This window comes from Spermophilus citellus, assembly GCF_964194105.1.
Source record: "Spermophilus citellus genome assembly, chromosome: 14".
NCBI classification, from domain to species: Eukaryota; Metazoa; Chordata; class Mammalia; order Rodentia; family Sciuridae; genus Spermophilus; species Spermophilus citellus.
The window spans coordinates 86,038,552-86,055,166 of NC_138194.1; the positions used below are offsets into that span (position 1 = coordinate 86,038,552).

At 40.4% G+C, this 16,615-nt stretch overlaps 1 protein-coding gene across 5 annotated transcripts in view; it reads left to right on the top strand.

Annotated features, from left to right (window-relative positions):
- COL14A1 (collagen type XIV alpha 1 chain) overlaps nt 1–16,615 on the top strand; it is a 205,969-nt gene that overhangs the window by 169,161 nt on the left and 20,193 nt on the right. For all 5 annotated transcript variants that reach the window (XM_081265815.1, XM_081265817.1, XM_081265818.1 and 2 more), the window contains exons 41-45: nt 2,961–3,014; nt 3,467–3,538; nt 10,507–10,542; nt 11,508–11,574; nt 14,371–14,559. In XM_081265815.1, the coding sequence (XP_081121941.1) occupies nt 2,961–3,014; nt 3,467–3,538; nt 10,507–10,542; nt 11,508–11,574; nt 14,371–14,559 (418 nt within the window). The remainder of the gene's footprint in view (nt 1–2,960; nt 3,015–3,466; nt 3,539–10,506; nt 10,543–11,507; nt 11,575–14,370; nt 14,560–16,615) is intronic.

Genomic DNA, 16,615 nt, shown 5'->3' on the forward strand with positions numbered 1-16,615 from the left:
AACACAGAGCAGACATCTTTTTTAGGATGCATTTGTTCCCATTAAAATACTAGGTCTATCAAACCCCAGCACCACACATACACACAAAAGTCTTAAAATACTAGGTCCTCCTACTCCAAATTAAGCTCCTAGGTAAGAACACATTACATCATCTTCTCTTCCAGGTGAAGCACTCAGGGTCTATAAATCAGGTGAACTGAAACCTGTTCATAGCAGTGTCCTTATAATATCATCATAGACCCTGGGCACAGAGCCATGTTGCTTTTTTAAAGTCCTTTACACATGATGGGGAGAGGAGTGCAATGTGTTATTTCCTGTACATCCTCCTTGGAACAATGCAATTTTCTGCAGGCTTCTTTTTAAAAAATCTGTCATGGCTCTCCTCTCTCTGTGATTAAGTTTGACCCTCTTTGCATTTGCATTTTTTTCCTTCTGGCATGACCTAGAAACAGTCAGGGAAGATGTTTGGATTGCTGGGCAGTCGCTGTGGCTGGGTGTCATGTGTGGGCTCACATGTAGGTGCATGTACCCTGCCTATCTTGTGCTAGAAGACATTTAAGACAGAAAGAAAAAGAAGCCCTTTTAAAAATGTTATCTTAACTTACTGAATATGTGTCCAGAGGCCATTTTTTCTTATGAGAAACTCAACTAATAAAAAGGAATATGTTATCAAAAAGATTTTTTTTTTTTGACAGCTAGATTTCGTAACTTGTTCTTGGCTCCAAGTTTTCTTACTTGGAGTATGAGGGATTTGGACAGAATGAGTTCTAGATTTCTGTTCATCCCTCACCTATTCTGATTTTTATATGCCTTTCTTCCTGGACATGCTACATTTAAATTCCCTTTGAAATGATTTTTTTTTTTGAGGGCTGGGGATATAGCTCAGTTGGTAGAGTGCCTGCCTTGCATGCACAAGGCCCTGGTTCAATCCCCGGCATCCCCCACCCCAATAAAATTCATTTATTTAAAAAATAAATGAATAAATAAAATAATAACTTTTCTCCCTACTAAGGTCAGATTAACTTTTGTTGTTTCGTTAGCAGATCCAAGGCAGGTTGTATGTGTGTAACTTAATCTGTATCAAGGCTTAGCACTGGAGACTTCTCAGATTTATTACTATTTTTTACTACAGCAAAAGAACAGAAATAGTAAAAAACACAAAGCAAAATAATATTAGCTTTTATATAAATATTGGATAACACTGTAACCCTAAAATCTAAGTGTTTTTTTTAGTTGTAGATAGACACAATACCTTTATTTTATTTATTTATTTTTATGTGATATTGAGGATCAAACCTAGTGCCTCACACATGCTAGGCAAATGCTCTACCAACTGAGCTACAACCCCAACCCTCTAAGTGGTCTAAAGCAATACAATCAAATAGAATGAAATAAAATAAAACTGTATTGCTTGTTGACAGTCCAGTGCTGTCCTCAAGGCTAGGTGGAGGAGAAAGGAGGGCACTTTCTGCTCCACACAGTCATTCAGGGATTTTGGGTCTTTCTTGGAACACACTTATCTTCAACATGTGACTTCTAAAGTTGCTTTGGAAGGGGAAAAGAAAGTAGAAAATCACTCAAGGAAATGTTTATGGCTAGAATTGGAAGTGGCCCCTTTGTGTTAGCCAGAATTCAGGCATGTGTCTCCAAACTAATTGTGAGGAAGCTTCAAAAGCGATGTCAAGCGATGTACCCTGGAAGACCAAGGAAGCCAGGAACGCAGAGGGCTCTAGCTTTCTCTTCATTCTCTGGAGTGATGAATATAAGCCTGAGGTTGAAGTGATGAAAGAGCCTTTATGACCAGAATTTTTCATATACAGACATCCTACCCTGTTCCATGCCATCTCTCACAGCCTCTTCTGTCCTCATTCCACTGACCTTTACCATCTTTTACTTGACATTTTGTGGTGGGAGAAATAATGAGAATATGGATGAGGTTTCCCAAGAAGATGCATTTTCCTAAGTAAAATAAAGAAAAGAGCAACTCATAAAAAAGATTGGAGAGATGTCAGAAAGAGAGTTGAGAGAGGCATTAGGAAAGCTGGATGAGGTAGGGTTCAATTGATATGAGATGGGAAATGATGATTTCAATAGAAGTCAAGTCCCATTGTGAAAAGTCTATTTGTCCTTGCAGTAGGAGGTAATGTTTTGAACAAAATTTTATGAACCTATTATAAAATTTAGATTGAAGACCTCATCTTATGGTAACTGCATTGGAAAATCCAGCAGTCACAAATAAGAACTAAAATAATTTAAGAGTAAGTCATTCCAGCTCTTATATACACACATAAAAACCACACACACACACACACACACACCCAGTAACTTAGGAAGATGCTTTTAAAAAGAACATCCATCATTTTCTTTCTGCCTTACACTCTTCCAGCATGGAATGGGAACGTACATGTCTCCATTTGTAAGCCCATGATGACAGACATCACCATGTCAGATCCATATCCTTGAAGTACAAAGCTTCTCCTATTCTCATTTTCTCTCCCAGTCTGCTCCTGGAGTTGCAGAGTTTTCAATATTGTAATTTTCCTGTTGCAATAGAGATTTCTGGTAGGTATTCCTTGCTTAAGAACCTTAGGTCATGAAAGACACTAATTCATCATTTTGTCTGGTTATTAACTACAAAAAAATTGATCCTCCTCATTTGTTATGCATGGTTTAATAAAAACATTTTCTTGAAACAAATTCCTGTTTAAGTTTATAAGTGGCATTTTTTAACACCCAAAATTCTTGCACTGAACAATTTAGTGGAGCCAACAGACACAAAGGTCTTGCCAAGAATGATTCTCACGAAGAGTTTGAAAACAGTGAACCCTTGGTAGTCCAGAGTGATTCCTTGGTACTCCACCTCCCACCCACCACAGATATTAAAAGGAATTAGATGAGCCCATTATGAAAGTCATGTAAAGTACCCCCTATAGTTGACATAATGTGTTTCTTTTCCCCAGGGATTTCCTGGAAAGGATGGTTCCTCTGGCCCTCCGGGACCACCAGGGCCCATTGTAAGTATTTCCAAAAACTACTGGGTGTACTCTTCTTTAAGTCATTTCGTTTCTTTTGAGAATTTTCTTTCTGTCAGAAGTTTTACTCAACAGCCATCTCTCCTATGGTATAACAACTTGTCCCTTGGTATAGAGCTCACCTTAAAGCATTCTTTATAAATAATATATCCATATGGCTTGATAATTCTATCTCCGTGACACTGCCACCTTTATTGATTTAGCTTTTAGTTGACACAGGTAAGGCTTGAATGTGAAAGAACCATACCTGGCCAATAGTGTAGAGACTTAACATCTTCCCATCTTTGGCAGTTGGGAATAGGAATGAACAGAGCTCAGAAGCCTTAAGGGGTAGGAGGCTGTCATGTGTTTGTTACCCTTGCTTGAAAGTTGGCTGTCATAGATGAGAATGTGTGAGTCCTCACCTTTGTTCCATTTTCCTACCTCTCTATTAGGGCATTCCTGGAGCCCCTGGAGTCCCAGGGATCACAGGCAGCATGGGACCACAAGGTGCCCTGGGGCCACCGGTGAGTTTGTAGCAGTCGCTGATCAGTCACCACATTATTTCTGTGTCTAAATTTGCTGCCACCTCCATTGGTCAGAAACCTTTATTTAGTATTGGACTCTAGGATTCCACAAAGGAACCTGGAGAAGCTCCTAGAATAAAGATTTAAGTTTGGGTTGTGCATATGTCATGGCCAAAGTCAAACAATCCTGATGGAATGATCAATCATGATTTTGCATCTATGTTTCTGTTGCTTGTTATTCTGTATTTGCCTAAGTTAACTCAATGTTATCCTTGCAAGGATTTGGTACAACAGCTAGGTGTTCATCAAGTCTGGCTCCCAAGAGAAAAAAAATACAAAGCTCAAGGAATTCATGGTTTAATGAAAGTAGGAATAGATTTTGCTTTGCTAAATTCCACCAGGAAGACAAAACTTTTCATTAAAACAGATACTCATAAATGATCAGTGGTGTAAGTAGAAGCACAATGACCAGTTCCTTACCTCCCATTTTTGTGCTTCTTGTCTCCTGGGTTGGTGTTTAAATGTAAACAGTGTGAGGGGATGGGTTCGGGAAGATGGGGAAGATGTGGGTGGGAGGGAGGACCAGTGAATACATCGGTTTCCTCATTTGTAAATGAGGTGATCGTATTCTGAGGCCTCTGAGGCTACACTTCCTATCTTCTATGATTTGCAAGCAGTTCCTTCTAGGTATTGGTACTAGCAATCTGATATCATCTGTGTTGTACTAAGTCCATGACCATAAATGAAAGCAATTGAAGTACAGGCATGTATTACAGAAAACATGCTGAGAGGTTGTGGCACAGTGTAATCTGATGGATGAGGATAGAAAAAGGTGATGGGTTAGATTTCTATTGATTCTTAATGGACTATTGCAATCTCAGTGGCTTGGAACAACACAGATTTACTGTCTTACCGGTCTGTAGGTCACAAGTCTAGCCCTGGTCTCACTGGGTTAAAAGCATGGTGCTGGTATTTCCTTTCTGGAGGCTCTAGGGAAGAGTCTAATTCCTTGACTTTCTGACTTCTAAACACTGCCCACATTCCTTGGCATATGGCCCACTTCCAGCTTCAAAGCCGACAGTGCTGTCTGCATCTCTCTGACCCTTTCTCCAGAGTCACATCTCTCTCTGATCACAGAGGAAAGGTTCCTGCTTTTAAGAACCTATGTGATTACATTCGGCCTACCCAGATAATCTTAGATAATCTCTCAGATAATCCTCAAATCCTTAACTAAATCCCATTTGCAAAGTCCCTTTTGCTGCATAAAGTGACACATTCACAGGTTTGGGGATTAAGTGTGAACATTTTTAGGGGCTTTTTCCTGCCTGCCATGGTGAACAAGACTTAACAGAAGTGTTGGCTCTGATTCAGAAGGTGTCTCTCTTTCTCTCTCTACCAGTTAGTCCTGTTACTGCTTATTCTTGAATCTCAGTTTAATAAAATTGTTTTATTCTCAGAGGCCTTTGCAGGCTATGATTCACATGGAACATACGCACACACACACACACACACACAAGGTATGCACATAAAAATGCATCTGGATTTCAGCAGACACATTCTAACTTGTACATGAAATAAGTGCTATCCCTAGCAGTCACTTTCCAAAGCAGTATACTTATTCCAGCTGCATTGTAGTTGTCCAAAACACTTTAACATCTCTTCTTTTTAAATCAAACTATCAGGTAACAGAAAAAAAACTGGATAGCTTTATCTTCAGACATTTTATTATTTTTAATCCAAAAAGATGTCATTAAGCATGATTCTGTACATAGAAACATACACTGATACCCACATGTGAGCACTTACAAACACACACACACACAGAGTCTCTATTATCATTTCATCACAAGCTTATCTTTTCATTTGACTCTAGGCTATTCATTTTTAGGAAAGAGACTTACAAATGTTCTGTCTGCTACTAGGTTTCAGTCTGCTTTATAAACTGCTTCTAGAAGCTAGAGTTCCATAACATGTCAGCGGGACTTTGGGACCAATGTTAGAGGCAGTTCATGTGTAGCCCAAAAAAGATATAGGAAACATTAGGCTAGCAAAGCCTTCAAAGCATTCTGAAGTACAACCAGAAAAATACCAAAGTACCACTTGAATTTGGTTAGGCAGTAAACAGACATATTTGTACCCCAGGGGATCTTCTTGTTCTTATTGACATCTCCTAAAACTAGTTTCCCTTAATTAAGCTAGCAAAGATCCTGATGCAAGTAGGAAAGGTCTAAGGAATAAAGAGCAGGGGCTGGGGGCTCTGGGGGAGTTTTAGTAGGGTGTGGAGAAGTAGAGTAAGACCTGGAATATGTTAATAAGTATGACGTCACCTCACGAACTCACCTGGCGTTTTGTGGTGCAGAATTGGACTCAAAATATGGGGCATATAGAAATACCTGGCTGGACATACAATCTCAGCTACTCAGAAGGTTGAAACAGGAGGATCACAAGTTGGAGGGATAGCTGGAGAAACTTTAGTGATATCCTGTCTTAAAATTAAAAACAAAAAATAAAAAAAAAGTTTGAGGATATAACTCAGTGATGGAAAGTTTGGTTTCAATGTCCAGTACTGCAAAAATAACAGTATTTTTTGCTCATAAATAAAACATTTGTTGATGGTATTTTTGTTATAAATCAGCAGAAAAGTAATTGTCAGAGATGGAAACCATTTGGTCTATAGATACTGGGTGAGGATGCACAGTAGGATTTCCCATCAGGAGCAAGTTGTTCTCTGAACAGTCCAGCCAGGCTTTCCCCTGCCTGGGGCTGCCATTGCTCACATGCCTGCTGGTTGCCGGGCTGGAACAGTGCTAAAGCAGACTCCGTGTCACGGTGCTGAGACCTTCATTGATTTCCCGTAGATGTCTGTCTAGGAAGGCGAGGGAAAGAGACCAAGAGGGACAGACTGTACCACTGAAAATAGCAACGTGCTTCCCACAGTGTGTGCCAGAAATGCTTGCTTTCCTGTACTCCGCCTCCAGCTGCCAGCTCCCAAGGACAGATGTGCATTAGTGTTGCTGAGTTTTTAAGGCACCAGCTTGAATACAGTGCCTCCCTGCAGTGGGGCAATGCAGGATGGGGGTCATGACAGAAGGGGCTCCTTGATGTTGGGGCCAGGTGCTTAGCTTGATCTCAATATAAGTAGGCCATTTAAAAGTTCTGTGTTAGAATTCAGGATTCATGGGTTCTAGATGTGACTCTGGCCATCTGACTATGGGAGGCACATCACTTAAAGAAATCACCAAGCCTTTCTAAACATCAGGTCTCTAAATCAGTCATTTATATGTGATGAGTAGGCTCAGTGTGTGCAGGATTACATGGTGCAGAGGAGTCATGAAGGGTATAAGAGGTGACTAAGACTATTCCACATGAAAAAAAGTCATGGAAAGTCTAAAGAGAAGGGCATTTTTATATAAGAAGCTATAATACAAGGCAGAAAATGTCAAGTGCCTCAAGGGAAAGACAAGGAGTTTTCTATGAAAGTTCCATTGAAGGAGAGAAGTGAGAGAGGGGAGAGGAGAGGAGAGAATGCCCTCCGCTGGGGGTGGTGTAAGGGCTACAGAAGGATGCAGCCATTTCAGTGGGATCTTGAAATATGGGTAGAATCCCCACCCACAAAGACAGGCAGATGGCCTCCGTGGATGGGGATGAGGAAAACACAAGGCAAACACAGGAACCCCCTGTTGTTTGCACATGTTGTTATTTTTAATTTCAGCTCTCTCATGGCGACCCTGGTTTTATTTCAGGCCCTTCTCATTCCCCACCAATCCCATCGCAGGAAGCTCTAATGGGGCCTGGTCCATCTCCTAGCTGATGGACATCTTTAGGACAACCCTGATGTGTCATTCCCTGGCCTGACTCTCCTCAGTGGACCCCAATCCTCAGAGGCTGGGTCCCATATGTTCAGTGTAGTACACATGGTTTCTCCATGGCCCTTTCCCACTTTAACTCAGTCATTGTCCTTTCACTTAGAGTTGAGTCACATCAAACTAGGTCAAGCTCTCCAAATATATGCCACTGTGTCCAGTGATTTTTTTGTTTTGGGGGATGCTTTTGCTGTCTGGGATGCTCTCCTGTCACCATCTGGTGAGCCCCAGGTTTTTTTTTTACTTTAAGTGTGTGTGTGTCCCCTTGTAGGAAGCCACCCTCACCTCCGTAGCATGTTTGTATCTCCTCCAGGGTTGATGTCTATCTTTGCACAGCAGTGATGGCTCCTTAAGGACAGAAATTCTTTCATGCTTATCTTTCTAGACCTCAGCTCAGTCTCTGATACAGAGAGTACTTCATATGTAAGGAGAGATGAGAGAAGGAGTGGGTGGGGGGAGAGGAAATGAACATTTGTGTGTTGTGTTTTAGTTAGGCAGATGTTCAGGGGAGTATTAGATTATTCTTATAGATGAGGGGTCTCTGAAGACCTCTGAAGCCAGCCTAGGAGGTTTCAGTTTTGCTTAGCAGACATCTTTAATATGTGGAACTTGGACCATGAGATCATTTCTCTTCCTTCCAGTGCTAAAATTCTTTGCATCTATGAATGTAGCTACTGTATTATCTTTTCTTTACATTTCAAGTGTTCCTGAAATGAAAGGAAAATGCGCCACTTTTTCTTGCCTACATCTACAGGGACTGTGTGTTTTCCCTCAAAGCATACCTTGGTGGAGTTATGGGCCTTCACTTGCTCAGGAATTTTTATTTTGTTTTTGTTTGACTTTGCAGAAATCAAAGGAAAGATGTCAGAGAAGTTGGAATAAAAAATAATTTCTTGCCATACTCATATTTCACTAAAAAGATCTTTCATCGAGACTGCCTACTATGTCCTTTAGCTACTTAATAACAAGCATCATAAGACTGAATTTGAAGAATTTCAGGCCCAATTAAGCAGCTCCATCTGTACCTACCAGAAAGTGCCAATAGTGGATGCTGCTATTGACCTTACAATCAGCTTGGTACTGTGACTTCTTTCTCTAAATTTGAAACATTTTCAAACAAGCTAACGTAATAAATCATAGCAATGGAAATACCAAAAGTTGTACTGATGCAAAAATAAAAATATTCAAGGTAAAATGGATTTTTAAAATGACTCAAGTTGAAACCTATTTCTGAGTTACTAGAATTAGTTTTGGTGGATGGTATGTTTTGTTTCATTTTGTTTTAATTAGGAAAATATCATCTTCATTGGAATGGAAGATATGGACTAGCAGATGTGCTAATTAGTGCCTTCTTCCAGCAAAGTGCAGCTTGTACTTGAAGTGCATGGATTCTGGATCCCGCAATTTGGGCTCCGTTTCCTGGTCTTTCATGTCTCTCTTATGTGACCTCCCACAGGTCATGGTGCATCTCATGGTGCATAGTGAAGTTCCTGGTGCATCTTTTCCTAATGTGTAAAATGGAACTACTCTTTCATACTGCTGTTATAAAGAACACATGAGTTAATCTCACAGGAGCATTTCAAGGTTTAAGGGAATAATCTTACAAGACAGTTAGAAGGGTTAACTGAAAGCACTGGAGCAGTCCTTGGAATGTAGTAAAAGCAACTTATTAATTACTAAAATGTGCAGTGTCTTAATATATTAAAAATGTGGAATGTGTGCTTATTTTGGGTTGCTGATTTTTCTTTTAGTTTTGCATCTGGTGCTTAAAAAGCCTATTTCTGTTGAGGACTTACTTGGTGGTGACATAAATAGCTCTAATCTCCAGCTGGACCTATACTAGTGGACACTGCTGCCTCTCTGGAGACTTACTCTTTGTGAAAACCTAAGGCATAAGGGAAAAGGACACAACCAGCACATTCATTTCCAAAAAAGAAGTGGAGCTGGTATGGGAAGAATGCTATGTAAATCTTGTTTTTTCAAAAAAGTTTTTATAATGGAAATTAAGTATCTTTTTTAGCAGAATCAGCACTTTTTCTAGTGCTCTAGAAACTTACACTGCAGTGTGTCTTAAATATTTTTCTTCTCTTTTTTTTTCAAGCAAAGTAGTTGAAACGAAACATAAATTGGCTAGGTATACAGACTTGAAGTAAAATTCAAGCATTCATTCACTTGGTGAACACATATTTTTGAGCGCCTGCCATGTTTCAGGCAGTCTTGGGAGCTGAGGACAGAGAAATCCACAGCCAGGCACAGACTGCCCTATGGAGCTCCCATGCTGAGAAGGACCTACTTTCCCTGTAGAGGTTGGACTCCTTCTCTTTCAAGCACATGCTTTGCATTTTTCATCAATTTCTATTTCTTCTGATATCTATGCCAAGTAATAAAAAAAATGACATCCTGAAGAAACTTGCTTTGCATTTGAAGTGTGATTTCTTTGCAGAAACACTGAACATGACATTTTTTTCCAGTAACTTTTTACAATAATTGTAAAAATTTCTTATGGGTCTAAGAGTAGCTCAACCACATTATTAAATAATAACTCAGCTGAGATCTCATGTAAATATGAGTGCCTGTATTGTACAGAATTAGAGAGAATTGTGTGCCATTGTGCTGGACAGAAAGCAGAGAGAGACTATGGGATTTTCTAATCTTATTTTGAACTTGAACTCTCAGGTTGAGAGGAGATTTTTTTCCTTTCTCTTTGGAGATGCTCTTTTAAAAATTTAAACAGTTTAACTATTTAGAAGAGATTCGTGAAATTAGTTATGAAACCTCCTTAGGGTTCAATACCTATGGAGTTCAGTGCAGAAAAATGTGAAGGACCTTTCTGGTGAATACATTGGTTACAAAACATTACTGTTGCATGACTCCAATTTCTTAGCCAAAAATACCACATCTCTTCTGGAGATAAAAAGCCTGGGGGAGTAAATGTTTATGTTTGGTGGGATTATAGGTCACTGTCTATTTTATTTTGATGTTGTGTAACTATTTTTGCCAAAGCTAAGAAAAATGTCTTTATCAAATAAGAAAAGATGCACTACCACTGCTTTTGGCTGAGCAGCATCATAAGTTAACTTGATTTTTTTTTTTCCATTTGTATAGGGTCTTCCTGGAGCAAAGGGTGAACGTGGAGAACGGGTAAGTCTCTCTGGCTATTTGGGGCTGGAGCTGTTGAACAAGCCATTGCCTAAGCCTATGAAAGAACTGCATATATCTTCGTGGTTATTCATTGCTATTATACCAATCTCTCTCCCTTCCTCTGCCCTGCTCCTGACTGTTGTTGTTAGCACATTTCCCAGTAGGAACAACCCCATGGACTTGAGGTCAGGAGAACTAGTTTCTGTTTTCACTTTTGTTCAATGACCTTAGGCTCCATTCTTTAAGGATAAAATGGGCAGAATCAAACTCATTTAACTCACAAAGTGGATTTGACAAGGAAATTATATAATGATGTAGAAGAACTCCCAAAGGTATATAGGTTTATACAGATTCCAAATAATAGCTTTGAACTGTTTTCTTGATGGTCCAATATTGGCATCCAGGAAGACAGTAGCTGATGTAGAACTAAAGAACTGGCCCCCCAAACTTAAATCAATTTATTTTAGGGGACTTCTTTCAGAAATCGTGCAGTTGCTGATATAGTTGTGTTATTGACTATAATAGAAACAGTACTGGCTTTAGGCTCATCTGATTACCTCCATGAAGCTTGGGCAATGTGTTTAATGCTGGTCAACTATAAAATGGGTTTATTGTGTTTCCTCTGAGTTGTTATTAGTATCAAAGGAGCCACTACTTGAGAAAGTGCTATATTTTATGAGCTCTAAAGAAATATAAATGAGGCATTAAACATATATAGGTTTGTTTTAAAACTATTAAATTTTTTGGAACCTGGGACCAGAAATGCTGAGTTGAACTTTTTAATGTAATAAGGACTCTCAGGAACCTTGAACCCTGAGTGCATGTAGCCTACTGCTCTGTGGTGGTCAGTCTGTCTTGTTGCTAGGAGCCTAAGAGCCCTGGTGGGAACAATGGGTCAAGTCATCCATATCCTGGTAGACCTGGTATGTGGCTGTGCTTTAGAAGTGTGCTTCTCTCTCATCCAGGGTGACCTGCAGTCTCAAGCCATGGTGAGGGCAGTGGCACGTCAAGTATGCGAACAGCTCATCCAGAGTAAGTGTGTCATAGTTGACCGGCTTTTACCCCCTTGCTGTTCACATGGAGTTTGTCTTTCCTGTGACTGTGAGCCCCAGGAGAACTCCTTGAAAAAAACTTGTTGGTGAAGACTCTGTGAGCTTCAGATGGCCACTTCTGATCCATCTAAGATGTCCTTACAGACTACCCTTGGCTCAACATCCATGGTCCAGGAGCCAAATGCCTGTGTCCAAGATCTCTGGGTTTGCCCATGTGGATTTAATATGACTGACAGATCAGATCTCATATTCCTTTCTTGCTGTACAGATAGATTTCTTCTCAAGTATCAGCACTTGAAAGCGGCCAAACTGTGTTTTCAGAGGCTACCTTCATAAAGATGATTCACATTAATTCACGTGATTCTTATTAATTCACAAGATTTAAATCAGTATCTCCTTTTTATCTATTTTACATCTATTATCTTTTGGTTAGGCTAAAGTCCTTCCCTTTATTCCTTAGACTTTATACCAACACACACAGTGACAGGGTAGTTATGACATTGGATGGGACACTTGGGATTTGTGCCAAAGATTATGCTGGAACATAGTTGTTAAAACATTATGTCTTCATTTTAAACTTGCACCTTTTAATGGGACTGGATTTCATTTTGCATGTTTGCTCCTGCCAACCGACTGTATATATTATCTCAGTAATTTAACCAGAAGGTTGCTAGACTGGTGGACCCTTCTCTTTTCCAAGTGACCTGTTTAATTACAGAAGAACTGAGGTCAAGCAAAGACAAAATATTCCTTGAAACCCACCCAGCTCTAGCCTAGCTCTGCCATCTAAACCCCACCCAGAGAATACTCTCCTTCTCTAGGACCAACATTAGCAGAGTGGCTACCTTGTCAGCCTCAGGGTTACAATTATTTTAATCCAGGGAAGTTAGGGAGTGAGGCCAGGAGACCCCTGAAAATGTCCAAGGAGGCCTAATGGCCTGATCCAAACTTCCACCCGAGTTCTGAGATCTCCCTCTCCGGGAGACGTGGAGTGAAGCTCCCTGCATGAACTTGGAAGAGCTTTCATTAAGACACAAATATCAGGACAAACTGAGGACAAAAGCTACTATCTTAAGACACAGAGTCTTGCTCCCTGTATTTTAACTCAATTTAATTTAAATAAGTGTCCAAATTAAATGTATAAGGAGAAACAACTTACCAGTTAAATGATACTGTTTCAGTTTTGTGCCAAAACAGGTTCTTTAAAACCAATACCATAGAAAAGGGAAATTGAACTTGAATCTCCTCTGGAATAGAATACATTCAAAACTCTCCCATCTCCTACATTATTTCATAGGTTTCTCATTTTAATACAGTGCATATGAATAGACCATTATAATAAGAAACCTTACATGACTTGCTGAACATCACATGAAGAAAACGTCACAATATTTGTTGCCTTATTCCACAATAAAAATGAAGCTTTTATAATATATGATTATTTAAAAATGGAGGGCTCAAAATTTATTTTTCTCTCTTAGGAATTCTCAGATTGTTGTGAATGACTCCAAGGAAGTAGAGTCAGGGAGTTGAGACAAGAAAGTTTTAAACACATCTGTAAAACAGGGAAGCCCTGCCAGTCAGTACAGCTTGGAAATGGAAGAGATTGTATGTAACCCACTCAGAGACTGTATTTCTGGCAATTCAGTCATCTTCCTTAATATGGCTTTGGTCTTCCTCTGGGTTCCCTATTTTATTTCTTAGGCTCCTGCTCAGGACTTGATTTATCAGTTAGTGTATAATTCCTTACAAGCTCAGTCATCTGCTTTTTAGTTTTCCATTAACCAAAAGAATTATGCTAAGAAGACTCACTTGGGAAACTTCGAGGCCAAGGTGACAACAGCTGGGGATGTGATAAAGGACAGCCCTGGTCAGTGAAGGAAGCTGAGAAAGCAGATGTGGACACACTGACCTGCTGCAAGTGGGCATGCCCACAGAGAGTCCTCCAGTCTCCAGGAGAGGGTCCCTAGTTGCAGTCACAGTCCAACTCTTAAGACAGCATTGGAAACATTTTAGAAGTATTTCCTCAAAAAGTGGCTTCTATTTTTTTGCTTAGCTTTAAATATTTGAAAACGTTATAAGTAATAATCGCTTTTATAAAGATCTCATCTCCTGATGATGTTGGAGAAAAGAGGGATTCTGGTGTCAAGTGCTTTGCAAATCTATTCTTCTAATTATTAAAATGCATTCTTACAGTCACAGCTGGGTTAAAGGATTATGGGAGAGAAAGCCAGATTTTTATTATATAAAGCTAGTGGGAGTTTTTGCAGCTGGGACCTAAGAAAAGTGTCCTGGGGGGGGAAAAAAAAAGGCTTGGCAACCAAGATGAGTGAGACAGAGAACTTGTCTGGGGATTTGTGAGCAAGAGGGTGGGGCTGGCTTTGTAGGTTGGAAAAAAGACAAACAACATGCGGGGGGCGGTGGTTGTTGTAGAAAAAGGCAGCTGGGAGAGGTTTAGGGGTCAGATAAATGTTGGGGTGAAGATAAAATTTATGGCTTCTGCTCCGTGATGCTTGTTGGGAAGCTGACGTGAGCTCTGGAATTCCAAACACATGAGATGTGACTCGAATACAGTCCAGCAGTTAGTGTCTTCCAAAGTAAAATGTAAAAAATCCTAAGTTGGAAATCAACATATTTCAGAGGGTGTGTGTTTTTTTTTTCTTCCCCTTGGTGGGTATTGCATAGAATTGTTTGGGGCCCTAACGGAAAGTACCCCCATCCTCCTTTTCTTTTTGTGACCATTCATTGAATGCTGTTTTCTTGCTTCATACCTCAGGTCACATGGCCAGGTACACAGCCATCCTCAACCAGATCCCCAGCCACTCCTCATCCATCCGGACTGTCCAAGGGCCTCCTGGGGAACCTGGAAGGCCAGGCTCACCTGGAACCCCTGGTGAGCAAGGACCCCCAGGTGCACCCGGCTTCCCAGGAAATGCAGGTGTGCCAGGGGCCCCCGGAGAACGAGGTAAGTTGGGCCACTGCTCTTATGGCAACTCCTCTGAGAAGGGGACGATGACACAGAGCATGGTACTTTTATGATGATAAAGTCTGAAGTAATAGACCTAAATTCATTCTACCCCATCTATTCTTTTAATTTTTTGATGGTGGTGGTGGGGATTGAACCCAGAGCCTTGTGCATGCAAGGCAAGCACTCTACCAACGAAGCTATATCCCCAGCCCCTGCTCCACCTATTCTTCAATTTCTTTTTTACCTGTCCCTGAGTTGAGAAAATTGAGCAGTGTACAACACAGTCATCAGGAGCCACATCTGTTTGTATGACACAGAAGGGTCAGAGCCTCTGCTCACCTCTGAGAGGCTTTTGAGTTCATGAAAAGAGATGTACCCCACTAGATGGATGAATTAAGGAGCTCCTTCTAGTGTTAAAAATTAGAAAATGCTCCCTCACTCTGGGTAGATGTGGCATCCCGTGTGTGTCATGGCGAGCCGGGAGCTCACTCTATACACAGATATGGTGCTTTGTGTGTGTGCACAGTGCACAGATTGGGCAATAGCCAGTGGCAGTCCTGAGAAGAGTCCCAAATCATATCGACCTGTGACTCACACATCCCTGTATGGCACATATAGCTCTGAACTTTAAATTAAAATATCATGTACAGCTCATCTTCCTATAATATGAGGAAATACTTATTTAACAGTTTCTTGGCCAGTGCTTTATCTTTCTCGCTGAAGTCTGTATAAAATAGAGATCTCCACTTCACCTTCTCTTTTACCATCCATGGCTCTTAAAAGTATTATATAACATATGTTGTGACATTACAATCAGAGAATAAAAAGTTGTGCTGAAATGAAAATTGTGCAGAGAATGAAAAATTGTGTACAATGAATCAAAATGCATTTTGCTGTCATATATACTTAATTAAAATAAATAAATAAATTTAAAAAGTATTACATAACACAAAAATAAGACACCTTTGACCAGTCATGGTGGCGCACGTCTGTAATCTCAGAGGCTCAGGAAGTTGAGGCAGGAAGATAGCAAGTTCAAAGTCAAACTCAGCAAAAGCAAGGGGGCACTAAGCAACTCAATGAAACCCTGTCTCTAAATTTAAAAAAATTATACACACACATACACACACACACACATACAAAATAGGGATGGGATGTAACTCAGTAGTTGAGTGCCTCTGAGTTCAATCCAAGGTACCAAAAAAAAAAAAAAAAAAAGACTCTGTTTGAATTTCACTTAGTTTCATTCATTTATCATTCCAGAAGCAGATAAAAAAAGATGTAGGAAGTTGGGATCAAATATTAATCTTGGAGAAATGAGGGGCAAAATTGTCAGAGATGAAAGTGGGGTCTGAGACACTATTTCTAGAACGTAGGTCTGGGAAAGCTGAGTGTTGCCTGTCTTCTCTGCAAGTCATCCTGCATTTGTGGGAGGGGTGGAATTAATTCCCCTCATAAGATTTGGGATACGACTGGAGATAACAAAGACAATATCTCATAGTCATCATTGACTCGTTCCCGCAGGCCCTGTGCATTTCTGCCTCTGCTCTTTTGTACACAGTGTCTTTCCCCCCTGGGAAATGTCCTCTCCTCCCCTTATCTAGCATACATACATCTTACTCTTATTTCAGGGCTCAGCTTAACTCCTGTCTCATGCATGTAGCTTTTCTTGATCATCCCAGTGTATGGAAACCTCTGCCCTGAACACCTGCTGCACTTTCTGTCTCTCCCTTCCAATCTAGCACCACTCTTCTGGTGGTAGTGAATGGCTAGTTTGCTGAACATGGGTCAAGTGTGAATTGCTCTGCACAATGCTTTGCATTTAATAGGCACATGCTAGATGGCAATTGCTTTGATTATGATCCAGATATGATTTTTCTTTCTGGAGGTTTTTGCTAGTGTCAGGGCATAGAATCTGCAGACTAGAGAAGGGTCTTATTCCCTCATAATGTGTCACAGACTTGGTTGCCTAGCAGGTGGCCCCCTCTGTCAGTAGAGTACCTCTGATGGTGTTGGGGATGGAGAAAGTGTGACTTGGGAAGCACAGAGCCAG